This window comes from Torulaspora globosa, chromosome 4, assembly GCF_014133895.1.
Source record: "Torulaspora globosa chromosome 4, complete sequence".
In the NCBI taxonomy this organism is placed as follows: Eukaryota; Fungi; Ascomycota; class Saccharomycetes; order Saccharomycetales; family Saccharomycetaceae; genus Torulaspora; species Torulaspora globosa.
The window spans coordinates 514,434-532,839 of NC_050730.1; the positions used below are offsets into that span (position 1 = coordinate 514,434).

General features: G+C 45.1%; 11 protein-coding genes and 1 non-coding gene across 12 annotated transcripts; 7 read left to right on the forward strand and 5 right to left on the reverse strand.

The window, feature by feature from the left end:
* Positions 1–21: 21 nt before the first annotated feature.
* HG536_0D02950 (uncharacterized protein) lies at positions 22–1,143 on the forward strand (the record flags this gene model as incomplete). Its single annotated transcript, XM_037283551.1, has 1 exon — positions 22–1,143. One exon carries the CDS (start codon positions 22–24, stop codon positions 1,141–1,143), a length of 1,122 nt encoding a protein of 373 aa, XP_037139447.1.
* Positions 1,144–2,748: 1,605 nt separating this feature from the next.
* Positions 2,749–3,264, reverse strand: FYV6 (Fyv6p; the record flags this gene model as incomplete). Its single annotated transcript, XM_037283552.1, has 1 exon — positions 2,749–3,264. The coding sequence occupies one exon, from the start codon at positions 3,262–3,264 to the stop codon at positions 2,749–2,751; it is 516 nt and encodes a 171-aa protein (XP_037139448.1).
* A 293-nt stretch (positions 3,265–3,557) lies between these two features.
* HG536_0Dtrna3F lies at positions 3,558–3,652 on the forward strand. Its single transcript has 2 exons — positions 3,558–3,595; positions 3,616–3,652. It is a non-coding gene; the product is annotated as a tRNA-Phe (tRNA).
* Positions 3,653–3,671: 19 nt separating this feature from the next.
* On the reverse strand, positions 3,672–5,627 carry NDT80 (transcription factor NDT80; the record flags this gene model as incomplete). Its single annotated transcript, XM_037283553.1, has 1 exon — positions 3,672–5,627. The coding sequence occupies one exon, from the start codon at positions 5,625–5,627 to the stop codon at positions 3,672–3,674; it is 1,956 nt and encodes a 651-aa protein (XP_037139449.1).
* Positions 5,628–6,203: 576 nt separating this feature from the next.
* Positions 6,204–9,365, forward strand: KRE33 (ribosome biosynthesis protein KRE33; the record flags this gene model as incomplete). Its single annotated transcript, XM_037283554.1, has 1 exon — positions 6,204–9,365. One exon carries the CDS (start codon positions 6,204–6,206, stop codon positions 9,363–9,365), a length of 3,162 nt encoding a protein of 1,053 aa, XP_037139450.1.
* A 258-nt stretch (positions 9,366–9,623) lies between these two features.
* On the forward strand, positions 9,624–10,070 carry TOM22 (Tom22p; the record flags this gene model as incomplete). The annotated part of the gene is made up of 1 exon (XM_037283555.1): positions 9,624–10,070. The coding sequence occupies one exon, from the start codon at positions 9,624–9,626 to the stop codon at positions 10,068–10,070; it is 447 nt and encodes a 148-aa protein (XP_037139451.1).
* A 185-nt stretch (positions 10,071–10,255) lies between these two features.
* On the reverse strand, positions 10,256–11,287 carry CPT1 (diacylglycerol cholinephosphotransferase; the record flags this gene model as incomplete). Its single annotated transcript, XM_037283556.1, has 1 exon — positions 10,256–11,287. The coding sequence occupies one exon, from the start codon at positions 11,285–11,287 to the stop codon at positions 10,256–10,258; it is 1,032 nt and encodes a 343-aa protein (XP_037139452.1).
* A 376-nt stretch (positions 11,288–11,663) lies between these two features.
* Positions 11,664–12,329, reverse strand: CIA2 (iron-sulfur cluster assembly protein CIA2; the record flags this gene model as incomplete). The annotated part of the gene is made up of 1 exon (XM_037283557.1): positions 11,664–12,329. The coding sequence occupies one exon, from the start codon at positions 12,327–12,329 to the stop codon at positions 11,664–11,666; it is 666 nt and encodes a 221-aa protein (XP_037139453.1).
* A 180-nt stretch (positions 12,330–12,509) lies between these two features.
* NRK1 (ribosylnicotinamide kinase) lies at positions 12,510–13,296 on the forward strand (the record flags this gene model as incomplete). The annotated part of the gene is made up of 2 exons (XM_037283558.1): positions 12,510–12,569; positions 12,628–13,296. 2 exons carry the CDS (start codon positions 12,510–12,512, stop codon positions 13,294–13,296), a joined length of 729 nt encoding a protein of 242 aa, XP_037139454.1.
* A 106-nt stretch (positions 13,297–13,402) lies between these two features.
* TEP1 (putative phosphatidylinositol-3,4,5-trisphosphate 3-phosphatase) lies at positions 13,403–14,620 on the forward strand (the record flags this gene model as incomplete). Its single annotated transcript, XM_037283559.1, has 1 exon — positions 13,403–14,620. The coding sequence occupies one exon, from the start codon at positions 13,403–13,405 to the stop codon at positions 14,618–14,620; it is 1,218 nt and encodes a 405-aa protein (XP_037139455.1).
* Positions 14,621–14,674: 54 nt separating this feature from the next.
* Positions 14,675–15,244, reverse strand: LSM12 (Lsm12p; the record flags this gene model as incomplete). The annotated part of the gene is made up of 1 exon (XM_037283560.1): positions 14,675–15,244. One exon carries the CDS (start codon positions 15,242–15,244, stop codon positions 14,675–14,677), a length of 570 nt encoding a protein of 189 aa, XP_037139456.1.
* Positions 15,245–15,454: 210 nt separating this feature from the next.
* FAR11 (Far11p) lies at positions 15,455–18,283 on the forward strand (the record flags this gene model as incomplete). Its single annotated transcript, XM_037283561.1, has 1 exon — positions 15,455–18,283. The coding sequence occupies one exon, from the start codon at positions 15,455–15,457 to the stop codon at positions 18,281–18,283; it is 2,829 nt and encodes a 942-aa protein (XP_037139457.1).
* Between the last annotated feature and the right edge of the window lie 123 nt (positions 18,284–18,406).

Sequence of the window (18,406 nt, forward strand, 5' to 3'; positions counted from 1 at the left end):
TTGGAGTTCTGTTGGAGAAATATGGTTAGCGAGTTGAAGGTTATGAAAGCTGTCGTGATTGAAGGTGACCGTGCTGTGGTGAGTAGCTCTGTTCCTGTTCCACCATTGGCTAAGGACATGTTGCGTATTAAGGTCAAGGCTGTTGCTGTCAATCCTACTGATTGGAAACATGTGAGTTTCAAAATCGGACCACAAGGATCAATTTTGGGCTGCGACGTCGCAGGGGAGATTGTAGAGGTTGGTGCCGACGTGAAGAACTTTAAGGTTGGCGAGGTTGTGTATAGTGCTGTTCACGGTGCGTCCGTGAAGCATCCAGAAAACGGTGGCTTCGCTGAGTATTCACTGCTGGATCCACAGCTTACCCTTAAAGTGCCTGGCGGTGGGCATTTGAGCGGTAAGGACTCAATTCCGTTAGGACCGGTGCAATCGATCGAGGGTGCTGTCAGCCTTCCAGTGTCTTTGATAACTGCGGGACTGGTTTTTCACTATCATCTCGGTCTGAAAACTGAGTGGCAGCCTCGACAAGTGCAAGTTGAAAAGCCTTTGTTAATATGGGGCGGTGCTACCGCCGTTGGCCAGATGTTGATCCAGCTGGCAAAAAAGTTGAACGGCTATTCAAAGATCATTGTTGTCGCCTCTCGTAAACACGAGCAGCAATTGAAAAGCCTCGGTGCAGATGAGCTGTTTGATTACCACGACGAAGACGTTGTCGAGCAGATCAAGAGCAAGCACAAGGACTTGCCCTACTTGATCGATGCCGTTTCCTCTGCAGAAAGTTTCGTCAATGTCTATCGCTTGGGTAACACCGATAAGCCAACCAAATTGATCCAATTGACTACCATGAGCGAAGAACAGATCCCGGAGAAAGAGAGAAATCCTCACGTCAAAGTGGAAGGTGCGGTTTTGTACTTAATCACGGGACTAGACGTTCCATTCGGTCGTTTCAATCTTCCAGCAGATCCTGCCTGCAGGGCGGCAGCGATCGAGTTCGTCCGCTTCATCGGACCTAAAGTGGCCGACGGAGAGATTAACCACATTCCACTCAAGGTTTTCCATAACGGTCTGGAAGACATCCCTGTTGCTATGAACAAAATTAAGAACGGCGAAAACTCCAATGTTAAATATATCGTCACTTTGCAATGAGAAACCTACTTCGACCCATGTAGTGATGTTATTGACATTTGGAGCTTTCTCGTCGCTTAGCGACAGCGCCAGGAAAAAGTAAAGAAAAAACGACACAGACGCTCGAAAAGTAAGAAACTCCTGGTGATAGCAGAAACAAGATCGAGAAACTGTATGAGCGACGAAACCTTGCAACAGATAAGCCTGCGGTTCTAGATTGCCTGTGTGTTTAGTTTCTTCTGCTAAATTGAGTCTATATAAGATGCCTACGTATCGCAATGATGGAATGAATCAGTTGAGTCTGGGAAGATCTGCACTGCACAATGATATATCCGCTGGTCGCTGTCGTTTCGGTCCTCTGTGATTTCGCTTTCGCCGCCTACAATATAACCGAACCATGGTACCCCAACCAGACCCACAACAGGACCTACGCTGGCGCGCACCACAAGAGTCGCACAGTTCTCCACAAAAGAGGTAACGGGACCTCCTACTCAAACAAGACCCGCCCAGCGGTGCTCAAAGCGGCAGTCGGCTACGGCGGCGAGGTAAACGCGACCAACGTCTCCTCGACGACCTCTGTTGCAGCGAACCGTGCTGCCAGCGCGATCGACGCCGCCGCGTTCGGCATCGCGGCTCAAGCGGCGGTGATGGACCTTTTATAGTTCTCAGGATAGACAGCTTACTTAGACATATGGCAAACCTTTTCTTTTCAATGCAACCTAAAAACTTATTTCATGTATCCTAACCTATAAAATTGGCTTTTCAACCCGCTTAGATCAACAAAGCACCAGCAGCGACCAAACCAGCGACAGCAGCACCGCCAGCCAATTGGTTAGCACCGTTTGCGGTTTGGGTCAAGATCTGGCCAGTGGAGCTTGGAGCAGCAGAGGTAGCAGAGCTCTGAGTGGCTGGAGCAGAAGACTGGGTGGCTGGAGCAGAAGTAGCCTGAATCTGACCATCACCAATCTGAGAAATGGCGTCAGCAGCCAAAACAGCAGAGACAGAAGCTAGAGACAGAGCGACGACAGAGAATTGCATTTCGGATAGTAGTGTTAAGCGATGGAAATATCAGTTGGATTGATCGAATCTCTAGATCTCGAAAACATATCTATTTCGAACGAGATCTCCATCCTCTTTTATATCTTGTCTGAAGTGAAAAGAAACAGCTTGCCAAGAATTCACTCGTCATTTCTGGGCATCTGCTACCTTCTCAGAATAGCAAACAAACACCACCGCGACCATATTGGATTGTGTGTAAACTAACCGTGACATTCTCGACCTCGTCGTTCTCCGAGCCACCAATAGCGTCTTTTTCTCACCGCGTAGCTGCGTCTGAAACGAGTCTAGAACGCGGTAACCCGACTTGGCAAAAGTCGTCCAAGATCTCGACGTTTCAGAGACCACTGGGAAGCGAAATCTCTGTTCTTGGTTCTCGATCTGTCCGGGTTCGTATCGCCGGGTGCTTGCGGGTGTTTACAATCGTTGGCCAAACGTCTCGATTCTTTCACGGAGCAGATTTGGTTCTGCAGAAAAGCACTCAATCGGGCTGTTTAGCGTATGCACTCTTGCGGTGAATTGCCTTTATTGTAGAGTTGTAAACAAGGGGGTTTCTGGGGGCAGGAGACCTTATTGGGTTGTCTTGGGGGGCGTTCTGGACCGGGACGGCGTGAGCTTGAGTTTCAGCTTTTTCCTGATGGGCTTGCCGACCTTCACTACCCCGTCAAGCTTGTTGGTCCTCGCCGACGCTTGTTGTTGTGGCGGGAGGGACTCTTTTACTGGTTGTTCTTTGGCCAGCTGTCTCTGCCGTAGAGTAAAGCCCTTGGAGTGGCTTTCGAGGTACTCCTTGAGGTCTCGTTCTCTTTGCCTGTCTTGCTCCGCGAGTCTCCTAATGTGGGCGAGCTCGTCGTCGCTGAGACGGTTGATACCGTCACGCTCCTTGACCAGACCGCTGAACTCCTTCTGCTTGCTGATGGCGTTGGCCTTGAGTTGTTCTCTCAGGGATTTGCGTTCTCTCCTCTTGCATTCGGCTTCGAACTTGGCTTGTTCCACCTGCTCTCTGGCCCTCTGCGTCTCGAGGTCGGTGACGCCCTCGGAGACGAAGGCCAAGGTTCGCTTTCTTGTGTTGCCGCCTGGCGATGTCATATGGCGGTGCTCTAGGACTGCTGTTGGTTTTCGCTAGTATATTGCAGGCGCTTCGGGATGAAATTACTTGCTGATCCTCTTCTCAGCTTCCAGTGAGTTGGTCGGGCGTTATGGGAGAGCCACCTGTGAGAGAGACAGGATGCACCAGCAGTTGATGCTCATGCCAGTGAATAGAACACACGGTTTGTATTTACTGAGGTACGTCCAGGGACAGGGCGAGCTAAGGCTAGTATGAGTATGATATCAGTGCTACCGTATGTTGTTTTTTTGGAGTTTTCTCCAACAACTTCTAAGCGGATTTAGCTCAGTTGGGAGAGCGCCAGACTGAAGAAATAACTTCGGTCATCAAGTAATCTGGAGGTCCTGTGTTCGATCCACAGAATTCGCAATTTTTTTTTCATTTTTTACTAATGCCTATAGAAGCTAATCTCTTGGTAGAACTCGTCACCCTCGACAACCTGGGACGGTAGACTTAAAATTTCTCTAGATGGAAGACGATCCTTCATTCGGAACTTGTCATGCTTGTAAACGTATAAGTTAGTGAAGGAGGTCTCGCCGATAACTCGAGGGAAAGACCTTGCAATATTTTCGTGATTCGAATGAATATAATTGGGATCGTGGCGGTAATTCGACGATGTTTCGTCCAGTATGGATAGGGATATGGAGTGAAGATCGTGATTCAAGGAATCGCCAAATGATTCTTCTCCTTGAGAATCCTCGATTGGGGAGCGTGGTGACGGTGGCGCCGTAGAAGACTGTGCCGGCAACTTTGGTGATAGGAGACATTTCTTGGGCTCCTTTTTGAGAATTTCCGCGTCAGCAATCGTGCGAGCTTCAACTTTGTTTACTCGCCTTCTCTTAAGCTTTAAATCATTCTGATCCGATTGGAAAGTAGCCGTCAGTGCCAGCGAGCCTACCACATAGATGTTCTCATCTGAACCACATGTAGGTGGTTTAAGCTCTATTTCTTTTGGATCTATGGAGTCTTGCCGTGATATTTTGGGCCTTTTCATGTCGCTTGCTTTATCCTCATTTCGACATCGATTGCTTTCCTCTGAAGTCCTTAAACTTAGAGACGTTTTCTCCTTGTATAGCCTCTCGATGTGTTCTATTGTCTCCACTCTTTTTGACGTTCGGTACTCATTTTGTCCGACTCCAGCGTTAACTAACGACGATAATGATGGCGGATTCTCGCTTACCTTGGATCTCCTCTTCGAAGATCTGTTCGTCTTCTGCTCTGGCGGCGAAAGACTTGGAGGAATCGAAGACCGCGGAGAGATAATAACGGGGCTGATCGAGCTGGTGGAATTCTTATCAGACAATGCAACTGACGAACTTGTTCTAACGGCAACCTTTTGAGATGAGGTGTAGTTGGAAGGTGATCGGCCTCTTATGATCAGTGGCGGTGTTTTCATTTCCTGCAAAGGGATGAAATATTCTCTGGAACCATCGGCTGCAGTCATCTCGTCGCACACATTAAGTGCATCATCATAGTTGCAATATGGGCTTGAGCCGCTAGGTGGATTTGTTACAGCTCCAAGGACAACGTGAAGCCGGAAATGCTTGTTTTGTTGAGAGGGTTTCTTGACGTTAATCGAGGATGCGAACTGTACTCGTTCATATCGAGCCACTTTTTGAATACATTCGTCTGGGTATGAATAAACAATTCCATGCACGTTATATTTTTCCCTATCCTCATCTCTATGGAAGAAAAAGGTAGAGTCATACTTTCTCATCTTAACGGAGTTTCTAACGTTCGATGCCTCTCTGATGATTTGATGTTGCGGCAACGCGGAAGGAATAAGCGGACATGTAGCAGGCGTAAATTGTGGTCCTTTATCTCTCTTTGCAGTGTGCTGCACTAAACTGATTTCCGTCCGGTCGTCATCACTTCGTGCTCTGATCTTCACGGCAAAATATTTCACTAGTAGAAGAGGACTGTTATGTCTATCATGCATTTGAACTTTGAAGGAACTGTTCAAAAAAGTATCCAAATCAAGCCCAGGCGTCTCGAAGGAGGAAACTAACGTGAAATAATTTCTTTTGTACCCAACCCATCCGTCATCTATGAAATCGAAACCTCTGTCAATCCTAGGATTTATTTGGAACAAAACCGTCTCTAAAGTGTCTGCTTCCAGCACTGTATTATAACTGCCCACCAATTCAAATGGCGGGCCAACCTTGAACTGCAATGTCGATCGAGGTGCTATTTTCAACTTTCTCTTATCAAAGTAATTTGATGTCGAACCATCGTCATTCAAATGAGTCTGTATGATCTGCTGATCGGCTAATGGGTCCTCAATCTGCAATGGATGCCTTGTTTCACCTGCCACCTCCCTTGGTAATTCTTGAATATGTGACATGCTATAATTCAGCGGTAACTAATCTTGAAATTCCAAAGTAGTCACGTCTCTCCTAAACGTAAAACTGGTCAATGTTGCTTAGGATTTTATCCCTGATCCAATGTGTCTGTCTTATCGACACGACTTTGTGGCACTTTAGCTCCCACTAGTAACCTAAAGATGATTAACCACCCGGTCGTTGTTCGTTCGGAACTGTTTTTGTGTCACCGGATGGTTCACAAAGTAAGCCCTTAAAGTAATCCTGATTAAGCCTGCAAATTAGTTAAAATGAAGAGCTTGTTGCTGGATATTTCTCTCTGTTTCAATGTGCTTGCCCTGGCTCTGGTATATCAACTTTGACAATTGATGATTTTGTGTCATACTATTAGCCGCCAAGTACCCCAAGTGTCCGATTCGCACCTTCGATACCGGACATAAAATTACCCGGATTGGAAAATATGAAAATTTTGAATGAAATTTCGAGATGAGATGAGATGGGCTGCCATATGAACTCAAGAGAGAGTGCATCTTGACGCCTTTTCAAACGACCTGCCTTGATACCTGATCTAACACCACTTGTTTGCGGAAGCTGGGAAAATGGTCAAGAAGGCTATTGACTCGAGAGTACCCGCTTTGATAAGAAATGGGGCTCAAACCAAGCAGAGATCGTTTTTTATTATCATCGGTGACAGGGCTCGCAATCAGTTGCCTAACTTGCATTATCTGATGATGAGCGCTGATCTTAAGATGAACAAATCCGTCCTTTGGGCGTACAAGAAGAAGCTTTTGGGGTTCACGTCTCACCGAAAGAAACGAGAAGCCAAGATAAAGAAAGAGATTAAGAGAGGAACCAGAGAGGCAAATGATCAGGATCCATTCGAAAGCTTTATCTCGAATCAAAATATTAGATATGTCTACTACAAGGAGACAGAGAAGATTTTGGGTAACACCTACGGTATGTGTATTCTGCAAGATTTCGAAGCGCTGACGCCTAATTTGTTGGCACGGACTGTGGAAACCGTGGAAGGGGGTGGTATTGTAGTCATTTTACTCAAATCAATGTCATCATTGAAACAACTATACACTATGACCATGGATGTTCACTCGAGATACCGTACTGAGGCCCACAACGACGTCGTTGCACGATTTAATGAGAGGTTTATACTTTCACTAGGCTCTAATGAAAACTGTCTTGTGGTTGACGATGAGCTGAACGTACTACCTGTATCCGGTGCGAAGAATGTCGTGGCTTTGCCACCTAAGGAGGAAGATGATGTCAATCCAAAGACAGTTGAGCTGAATACGTTGAAGGAATCTTTGGAAGATGTACAACCAGCCGGATCGTTGGTCGCCCTGGCGAAGACGGTGAATCAAGCTCACGCCGTTTTATCTTTCATTGATGTTATTTCTGAAAAAACTCTGGACACCACGGTTGCGCTGACCGCTGGGAGAGGTAGAGGTAAATCAGCAGCGCTTGGAATTGCTATAGCGGCTGCTGTTTCTCACGGTTATTCTAACATTTTCGTAACATCTCCTTCGCCAGAGAACTTAAGGACACTATTTGAATTCATATTCAGGGGCTTTGACGCTCTTGGGTATCAAGAGCATATCGATTACGATATAATTCAATCCACCAACCCAGATTTCAATAAAGCCATCGTTAGGGTCGACATCAAGAGAGATCACAGACAAACAATCCAATATATCATACCACAAGATCACCACGTACTGGGTCAGGCAGAACTGGTTGTCATTGATGAGGCTGCAGCAATTCCTCTTCAAATCGTTAAAGACCTGCTAGGTCCATATTTGATTTTCATGGCATCAACAATTAACGGTTATGAGGGTACTGGTAGATCATTGTCGCTGAAATTGATACAACAGCTACGTACTCAGGCTAACTCAACCGGTCGTGAGGTGTCTCAAACTGAGGTGGTTTCAAGAGACAGCTCACAAAAAAATACCACACGTAGTGCTGGGCGCCAGTTACGGGAAATCCTATTGGATGAGCCTATTCGTTATGCTCCAGGTGACCCAGTGGAGAAATGGCTAAATAAGCTTCTATGTCTGGATGTCACTCTCATAAAGAACTCAAGGTTCGCCGCCAGGGGTACTCCACACCCTTCGCAATGCAACTTGTTCATTGTGAATAGAGATACATTGTTCTCTTATCATCCAGTCTCAGAATCTTTCCTCGAGAAAATGATGGCTCTATATGTGGCCTCGCATTATAAGAACTCTCCTAACGATCTACAGCTAATGAGTGATGCACCAGCACATCAACTCTTTGTGCTATTGCCGCCAATCGACCCGAAGGATGGCGGTAGAGTTCCCGACCCTCTTTGTGTCATTCAAGTCGCCCTGGAGGGGGAGATATCCAAAGAGAATGTTAGAAACTCTCTTGCGCGTGGACACAGGGCAGGAGGGGATCTAATTCCTTGGTTGGTCTCTCAACAGTTCCAGGATGAGGAGTTTGCTGGAATGAGTGGTGCACGTATTGTTAGAATTGCTACAAACCCCGAATACTCCTCGATGGGGTACGGATCTCGCGCTATCCAGCTCTTGAGAGACTACTACGAAGGTAAATTCACCGACATGTCAGAGGACGTAAAGTCTAGGGATTTCTCGATCAAGAGGGTAAGCGATCGAGAATTAGAGAAGTCTAACCTATTGAAAGACGAAATCAAACTAAGGGACGCTAAAAGCTTGCCACCATTACTTTTGAAACTGTCTGAACAACCACCAACTTTTCTGCATTACCTGGGTGTCTCATATGGTTTAACACAGTCGCTGCTCAAGTTTTGGAGAAACAATAGGTTCGTGCCAGTTTACCTGCGTCAGACTGCAAACGATCTAACAGGTGAACATAGTTGTGTTATGCTTAATGTACTGGAAGGGAGAGATTCTAACTGGCTGGCGGAATTTGCGCAGGATTTCCACAAAAGGTTTTTGTCGCTACTTTCGTATGACTTTCGCAAGTTTACGTCTGTACATGCTTTGAGCGTCATCGAAAGCGCAAAGAAAGCTCAAGAATTATCCGCGACCGATTTTTCCACGAAGGAACTCACGAAAGAACAGCTGGATGACTTATTTTCACCTTTCGACCTGAAGAGACTCGATGGCTACGCCAATAATCTCCTAGATTACCATGTTATCGTTGATATGCTTCCATGTCTTGCCTCGTTATTTTTTGCAGGCAAAATGGGCTCGTCTGTGAGCCTATCCAGCGTTCAAAGCGCTATCTTATTAGCAATCGGTTTGCAACACAAGGACATCGACAATATAAGCAAAGAACTGAATATTCCTGCTAATCAGGCAATCGCAATGTTTGCCAAGATCATGAGAAAAATATCAGTATACTTCCGCCAGCTGCAGAGAGATTCCATTGCTGAAACAATGCCTGCCACCAAGGACGATCAGGTGGCTGAAATGGACGGGGAAGAAATAAAGTCCTACGATGCTGCCAAGACGTTGGATCAGATGGATCAGGACCTCGAAGAAGCTGGCTCCGAAGCTATAGATGCCATGAGAGAGAAACAAAAAGAAATGATAAATTCCCTAAATCTGGATAAGTATGCCATCGATGAGAACAGTGAGGGATGGAAGGATTCACGCAAGAGTTTAGAAAAAGCTGCGAAATCGAACGGCGTTGTCAGCGTCAAGACAGGGAAAAAGAGAAAGACAGAGAGTGCTGAGAACATCTACAACGAAGAGATGAAATCTGTCAAGAAAGGGAAAAGTTCTAAGAAGCACAGGTAATCGTACTGGCATAAAATGTATAGAGTAAATATTATACTTGTAATCAGAAGATGATATCGCCAGTTTATTCGATGCTGACGCTTGTTACCCAGCAAACTCTCTGTAATATCGCTTCTAACGACGTCAAATTTTTTCGAATAGAGAACTAGATGGGCCAAGTAAGTCGCAAAGCAGGTAAGGCTAGGCCAGCCTTTCCAGGTTGGCTATCTATCTAATCGATCTGTTGTATCGACATCTGATCTCACATATCTGCTAAAAATGGTCGAACTAACCGAAATCATTGAAGAAAGTAACACATTCGAAGACCCTCAATTGCAGCCAGTGGATGATGTTGTTGGCGACGATTTGAAAGGTGCCGATTTGTCTGATGATGAATACGACAGCGAATTCGAAGATGATTATGATGAAAACGAGACTTTTGTTGAGAGACTTGTGGCTTTAAAAGATATCATTCCACCAAAAAATAGACAATCAATCGCTAAACTTTTCAATGCGACCACCGTGTTCATGAGAAAGGCTTTTTCTAGGACCGGGTCGTTGACTTGGGCTATCACCACGTCTGCTTTACTACTTGGTGTGCCTTTGTCTTTGTCTATATTAGGCGAGCAGCAATTGATTGAAATGGAGAAGAATTTTGACCTACAAAAGGATGCTAATGATCTGTTATCGCAAGGTGATAGTGCAGCTGTTCCAGCCAGCGTCTGATCATATGTAGACGGATGAAATTTGGAAACCGGGCGTGTCATCTGTTTTTCCATTTAACGAAATAGCTATACAGACATCCCATTGGCAGTCATTTGAGTCTAGTTGCTCCAGCATGCCTTAGGATCTGTATAAACTTGTATATATGTGTATGATTGATGGAAGACAAGTTTGGAGATTTGAAGCGTTCAAGCGACTTTGGGATGTTTGATGGACAAAGCGTAGATGTCCAAGTATGCAGTGAAGTCGTAAATGATATCGTTGACAAACATCAAGTGGATGCCAACTGAAAGTCCAAATCCAAGCCAAACCAAAGCGGTCACAACAGCGTCGTTATTGTAACCCAGGAAACGGGTAGCAATGCTGTGGAAGATAATCTGGAAGAATGGTATGGCCATTGGAGGATTATCAACCGGGAACTTCTGCTTCGTCAAATGAGCGATAATGATACGACCAACAACGAAGGCCATCGTGAGACCTATAGACACGATAAAGGGAAAGCTCATAAACTTAGGCTCGATTAGGATCGCCAGGAAAACAGTGGCATAGTAAAAGAAGAATGGTGCGAGCCCGATCATTGCCTTCCACTGCTTTTGGCTGCAGTCAACGCCGTTCTCCTTTTTATAGTACTGCAGGACGTTTCGTCTCGCGGAAATGATGTTGAACAATAAACCTAATGCAGAGAATCCAATCATTAGATCGAGTGTCTCAAACTTGAAAGTGTAGGTGCCAAAGTTAAAAGTCGCCAGTTCCGTGTGCCACACCTTTTGTGGCCCAAAGATGCCAGCTAAGATGAAAGTCGAACAAATGAGCAAGATTCCTTCGACGGGACCAGAGAACTCACTCAGAAACAGCATATGAGTGTGATATTCCTCCCAAGTGCTCAAGTAAAAATTGCATAGGACTGCAAATTGACTGAAAATGAACAAATACGAGTAACCAATACCACTAGCCGAGCAAAATGGGAATAAGGAGAGCGTGGTGTTGAGAGAATCGATACAGTGATCAAAAAGTTCCCCTAAAGGCCCCGATTGACCAGTTCTGCGCGCGTGCATACCATCGCACGCATCAAACGTCTGGTACAGGAATAAGCCTAAAGCGTAAGAGAAATATGTCCAACGTGGAGATTCCTCTGTCAAAGTAGGGTCATAATACAGAGTAGTAATCACATTAATGATGATGAAGCAAAAACCAGATAAAGTAACTACATTTGGAGCCATCCATAGAGGGAAGATCTTAGAGAATTTCCTCCAGAACGGCTTCAACAAATAATAGGACACTATGGAACGGTCATCACTCTGATATCTTCACAGACTCTCACCACGCAGCACGTGTCTCTAGCCGTTAGTCATCTGCTCATTCACAGCATCAATGCTGCAATGTCACATCCACATACTTGTAAGCCTTCAAGTTCTCGAGACTCTCATGTGGAACAAAATATCCCATCCTGCGCAATTGCTCTTATCAAACACTTAAACACTCTTCAGAAAAGCTTTCTTCTTTAACGTCGATCTTCTAATATCAGCACAATATTTGCCAAGAAAAAAAATTTGTGTCATCGGATCTAACTAAGCAGCATTCAGTATACAGTGGCTCTTACTGACAAGTACTCAGCATCTTGGAGACTACACTTAAAAGCTGTTCATTCTCACAAGCAGCAGCGACTCTTTCCTTGTCGTTTAACTGCTTGTTCACTTGGTTCTCGCTTTGGTGACTGCCCGCCTTCAGCAGTATAGTCACTCTGAACCGTTGCGGCAGAGCTCTGTCGAGTCTTACTCTGATTCCCAGTCCAATAAGGGTAGCCAGGGAGCAATGTGTGATCGTAGGAGTGATGTATACTATCACTTCGGCCATCTCATCTTTGTTGCCCGAATCACGAACTTCGATGTCCTCCAAATTGACCACAGAGAGCTGGCCCAATGAGAGTGGATGTTCGGGATCAGATATATAGGCGATTAGATCGTAAATTTCTTGCGCATCGATGATATCTGCAGGCTCGTCGGACTCCTCTGTCGCCGTCTCACTGTCGTCCCATTCGGATTCCGGGGAGGTAAACTTGGAAAGAAGTCTGTCTAACAGTTCAGACTCTTGCAGAACCTGCGACTGGGGGCAATGGTCAATTTTCAGTAGAGCTTTCCTCCTTTGGAGCGCAGCTTCATCGCTGCCCTTGCCGGAAAAGCAAAGCTCTACGTCGTCCTCCTTCCTCCTAGGAAGCTCGTTCTTTTGCACAACAGTTGGATTCTCATTTATGAATTCTGACATCGTTTCTAAGCAAGTGATCGGATACCCTGCAAGCCTTCTTTGACTGGACAATTCAATGCTATACGTAAGCTTAGTAATTCGGTAGTTTTTTAACGGCTCACTATGTTTGATGAAAAGTGTTAGACAGCATACCAAGAGAAGACTCTTCGCAATAGAGTACGCTAGAAAGATTGCTAGACGATGACTAGAAATGGGGTAGTCTTAATTGCCATTAGTGGCTGCTCGTCAAGTGGAAAAACCGTACGTGCAAGTGGCAATTAAGCTTTTAAGCATTGGATTTACTAACGAACTTCCTCAGACGATTGCAAAATTTCTGACCCAATTGTTTCCTCAGAGTATCCTCCTACATGAGGACGACTTCTACAAACATGATGAAGATGTGCCCTTGGACCCTAAGTACGGAATCAGAAATTGGGACTCCCCAGAGGCTCTAGATATGAAGTCATTTGAGAAAGAACTGGACTTCATTAAGCAGACGGGCCAAATTTCGAAAGAACTTATCCATAATGACAACGTCGATAATATAGGGAAATTCGATATCGAACAGGATTTCTTAGCAAGCCTGAAGAAACAATGCGCTTCCCTTGCTCCAGCTTCGAAAATAGTCATAGTCGATGGCTTCATGATATACCACAATTCAGTGATAACATCTAAATTCGACGTCAAAATTCTGATCCGAGCTCCCTACGAAGTTTTAAAAAAGAGAAGAGCCGCTAGACCAGGCTACCAAACACTTGATTCTTATTGGGTGGATCCGCCTTACTACTTTGATGAATTCGTATACAAGGCATACCGCGAGGCACACGCTCAATTGTTCATCAACAATGATGTAGAGGGGAAGATAGACAGATCCAAGGCAGATGGGATTATAGACTTCTTCAACGACGATGAGGTGTCTATAGAATCTGCCTTGAAATGGACGTCACAGAGAATTATAGATTTTCTAAGCGGGTCTAGCTACGCTTAGATCTGTCGCGCCACAAAATAAAGTGACAGAAAATACTTAAGCAAGAATTATAATAACCCAGACTATAGAGCTTTAACAGAGCAGAACAGTCAAGTCTGCAGATTCGATGACCAAAAAAATTTCCAAGGTAATTCCACGCAACATTCTCAGAGTTATCTATGCGAGTCCACTCAAAGGGCATAAACATGAAACAGACTTCACATTAGATCTTTCATACGTGACAGAGAGGATTATTGTATGCTCCTACCCGGTTTTGAAATTTCCGAAATTGATGTACAGAAACAACTTGGAGGAACTGATTACGTTTCTCAATATGCATCATGGTGTAAGCAATTGGAAAATTTTCAATTTCAAAGCTGAAGTGGGCCGTTCAGACTATGCAGATGAAGAGGTGGCCGAGATAGCTAGTAAATTTTATCAGGGAGACTCAGCTAGGCTCGTCACTGATCTTAGTGACGAGCAGCCGGAGCAGCTTGTTTGCAGACATGGCTGGATGGATCACTGCCCACCGCCGTTTCTACTCCTTCAGAGGATTGTGGATGAGATGCACCAGCACTTGTCTCGCTCCCAATCTGCCGTGGCAGTACTGCATTGCAGAGTAGGGAAGGGTCGTTCTGGAACGATTGCCATTGCTTATCTCATGAAGTACCTAGAGTGTCCGCTGCCGGAGGCACGAGATATATTCATGCATAACAGGTTCAAACGGGGAATTACTCGCGGGGTGGTTATTTCGTCGCAGTTGCGCTATCTGAGGTACCACGAGCTCTTTCTCTCCTACGATTTTGACCTAAGGAATAACTTTCTGCGTGACTGCGCAAACGCTCGGTTTAAATTGAAATCTATACATTTGGAGCAGCCCTCAGGTATCATCATTTCTAACTATTGCGTTGCGTACATAAAGATTCAGAAATATAATGATGACAGAGACGGCCTGGTGGATCTGGCGAGCCTGGAGACCGATGATGACCTGCTTGGCCAGCCGATGGGAAAGGGACTCACCATGTGCCTACCATTAGACACGGATGCCAACGACATCCGTTTAGAATTCGGTATCACCTCAAAGACATCCCACATGGTGAGCAGTCTCACCTCTTTAGCGTCGCGGTCTCATTGCTGGTTCAATCTCTATTGGGAGACGTTCAAGTGCAGCAATTATAATGGCGACATGGCGTATCTCTCTTTAGATGAGCTGCGTAACTATCAGAACGACGATCGCGCCTTTCATCTTCAATTGAAATGGAACGAGCTTGACGGCGCCATGGGCACCGCCAACCGCGGATTAAAACTTTTTGAATCTTTGATTATTAAGTGGTCTTTGGCTTAAATAAGATGCTCTTTTGACAGCCGCCTTGCGCGCATATATATCAATCTACATTACTTATCCGCCTTTTCGGCCGTTGGTCTCGCTGGCATTCTCCAGCTTCTCCCAACCTCTCTCTATGATTTTTTGCACCAAAGCAGCAGACTGACTATTGGTGCCACTGTGTGATCTGATATTCTCTACCTTGTACGGTGGCAGCACTTGCACATCGTCCAGCACAACAATGGCCTTGTCCACCCATCTCGTGTCAGAAACTGTCTTATAAAGTAGATCAAAAAAGAATTGCCCTTCCTCACTGACGCCCTTGCCAATCAAGACATTCGTCTTCTCCTTCTGGGCAATTTTCTTCTTCAATGCTTCGTCGATTCTCTGCACATCAATGTATGTTGGTTTGATATGTTGCCTCTTGAACACATTTGACGCGGGCTTCTCCCCGCTGACCTCAAGACTCTTGATGAAACTGCATTTTATTATCTTGAATGAAGGCTGCTGGTTCTTTTTGTTTGTTTGAAGCGTCAGAGTACTGTTTGATGAATTGAAAGAGTAAACCTTACCTTCGGTTACCTCGTCTAAAACATTGATCACTCTAACTTTGAATCCAAGAATGTTCTCTAAACTGACACTCATAGATTCTCAAACTGGGTCGGAACTCTTGCAATTCTTAGCGCTAGTTGTGTTCAGTCTTTGTTATATAGGGTTTTCAATGCGTTGTTCACCCGCGCAAAGGCCATGCTTTAATGATGAACCTTACTATCAGCACAGAAACAGCTGGCCAGCCTAGCTTATCTAGTTAACGTGGCAGCTCGGCGCTTTGAGAGCTGGTCTTTGAGCTTTCCAATGGTGGAGAAAGAACGAACGGAATTGCCTTCAAGGTCAGTATCTTTGGGTAACCTGAGACCCAAATCGAATCTGAAGAAAAACCTGAACTTCTTCGACGACACTTCTACAAGGGCACATACTGTTAGCAGTGGTAGCATTGAGCTAAACAAGTCCGCTGACGAGAGGAAGCATGATTTGAACAACATGCTTTACTTTAAGGCGAGCATAGCTGAGGGCATGCTGAATAGTCAACGGATAAAGAGAAAAGCAGCGGCAGGACGCGGTCAGGAAAGCTTTAGAATGCGATCTGGAATCGAAGGGAATGTCACTACAGTGGCCTGTGACAGCGAGGAGGACGACGAGGTGAAGAACGAGGATTCTAACGAGTTCGATGAGAACAGAGAGCTACAAGAAGGTGACCGGCAAGGCGATGTTGACGAGGACTTCAGGCTTGGAGAGATTGCCGAAGGAGAGGATGACGAAGAGTTTGCAAATGTTGATGAAATAGACGGACCAATATCGGCAAAAGGTAACGAAGGTCTGAATGGCACTATGAGCGAAATAGACTACAATATGCCCGTTGATGCTGAGTTTCAGAGGAGCCTTGATGAGCGGGCTGCCGAAATCGATAAATCCTCAACTTTTAGGCCGATTTCCATTCCGAAAGTAGAGTGGTCACTGCAGGACTTTAATGGGCTTTACATCGATCTGGCAGACTGGTTCTGCGCTTCCGACTTTACTTTCTTCCCTGCTCTCCAAGCAGAGTTCGATAAGAAGGTTCCCGAATCGGGCAGGTTCCTAACTGATTCAAAGTTTGCGTCAACTGTCATCTCTCGTCTCGTGAAAGACGCGTTGGTTAATCCTGCATCAGGACTCCTGGTATTGACGTACGTCTCTCTTGGAACGTTTGCTTCCTCTGATAGTTTGGATCGGCACACGGAGCATATACGCCGAAACAATCTACTGCTTTGCTCGGAGGTTCCGAATCTCGTCGAACTTTTCAAGATCATCGCCATAAATTGCCGCGATGATTCTGAGAATCTCAAGGAAAGTACGATGCTACTATTTTATTCTAGTACGATCCTTTACTTCATATCCAGCGTTTGCATTGATCTCAGAGAGGAAAATCTTCGAGAAATACAAGAGACTATAGAATCACTCGAGAAAGCTGATATACTGCAGTTTCTGACCCGTTACATAGAACATTGGCGTTGGAACAGCAGGCTTTCAATGAGAATCCGCAACATCATTAATTTACTGTACAAACTGCTCGTCCTTCAGTTTGGTGACAGAAATTTGCATAAAAGGACTAAAGAGTATATCTGCGAGTTGCATGGCATCAAGCGCTCAAATAACAGCAGCACAAAGCAATGTACAATATCACCACTGCATTATCAGGCCTTCCGCGAGGACATAACAGCGAGATTTCCAGATTACGTTACGCCGACTGGCGGCCTGCCAGCGGATGGAGATAATTCAAATTCCCTCTCTCAATTCTTAGAGATTCCTCGTTCTAAGGTAAAAAACCCTATGAATCTCAGCTTGGCAGTCCCGGAACAGCATCTGGCGACGCCAGCCCCATCGCCTCCTGGTTCTCCGAGCACCGTCCAAGCGAACACGAACTTTAGAACTAGGAAATCTTTTCAAACAAACATGGCTTACCCATGTCTATATCCATCGGATGATGAAGACGGAAAGGATGATTTAAGCGAAAGAATTGAGCTTAATGGAAGCAGCGATAACTCTGAAGTTATTGTGCCGTACAGCATACAAGAGGCTTCAAAGATATTATCTGAGAATGTTGATATCAAGTTGAGCGTGAAACAACTGTGGCATGAGCGAGAATTGTTTATGATGACTGAACGTGGATGGAAAGTCGATCTTACGATTGATCCGTTTAAATACTCGGTAGGAAAGCAGGGAATCAAGGAGCCAATTGAGATAATGAACCGAATAGAATCGTATTACGCGAATTGTCTCCCAAGTCTAAATTCTCTAGTATTTGTGCTTTTGCAAACGGTTGAATCGAACCTTACCAACATTAATTATCGTCGTGCAGATTTTGCAGATGACACCAAAATATCCTCATTGATGCCAAGATTGGAGATAAATAGGACTAAAGAGATATCAATGAGATCATCCCTTGGAATTATTTTCCTACTTTTGAAATGGTTTAAGCTTAGCCACATCCTCAAATTTGAGCATTTCGCAGTACTGCTCAACGATTCTCGATATGTCCAGATTTGCACTTCTGTTCTTTCCAAGAACGCAGAAGACTATACAGATTGCATTTACAACAGAATGCTAGGACCCAGTGCCGGTTTCTGGAAATATTGCTCGAACTTTAACGACAGCTATCGAGATGCTTATTCCTGCAACGCAACTGACTATAACACAGTGATGCTATCCTCGTTTTCCTACATGCTGAAAATACTGAGAAAGGTCATCGGCAGCAAGACAGAGCGTCTTAAGGAATTGCCCCTCTCAGTGGGAGCGTTGTTTAAGAAGTTCTATCGAGTTTTCAACTTGGATATCTACCATCCGATCTTGAGGATCGTCAAAGAGCTGACGCCATTCAAAAACAAGAGGTGGAAATCGGAACATATGGAGCTAATATCCGGCGTGTTCCTTTACGAGCGCCTAGAATTGGTCGACAACTGGGTTACCGGGAAGGACATTTCCGGAGAGCTAAGCGACGCTTGCGGACAAGAGATAGCTCTTAGGGCTTTGCTGCAATTCTACAACTTCTTGCACTACGAAAAGGCGATGGGTGATTTAGGCTATAGCCAGCGCAATAGCGCTAATACATCATTACTTAATAGAGAAGCTGAATATATAGGCATGTAGAATTAGTCTCAATTGACACAAATTGATATAGTTTATTGTCTTCAGCTTACTACGCGTACAAGAGAAAATTCGGATCCGTCAAGCTCATCGTGTATGATTGTGGTTTCGTAAACAAAGGAGAAT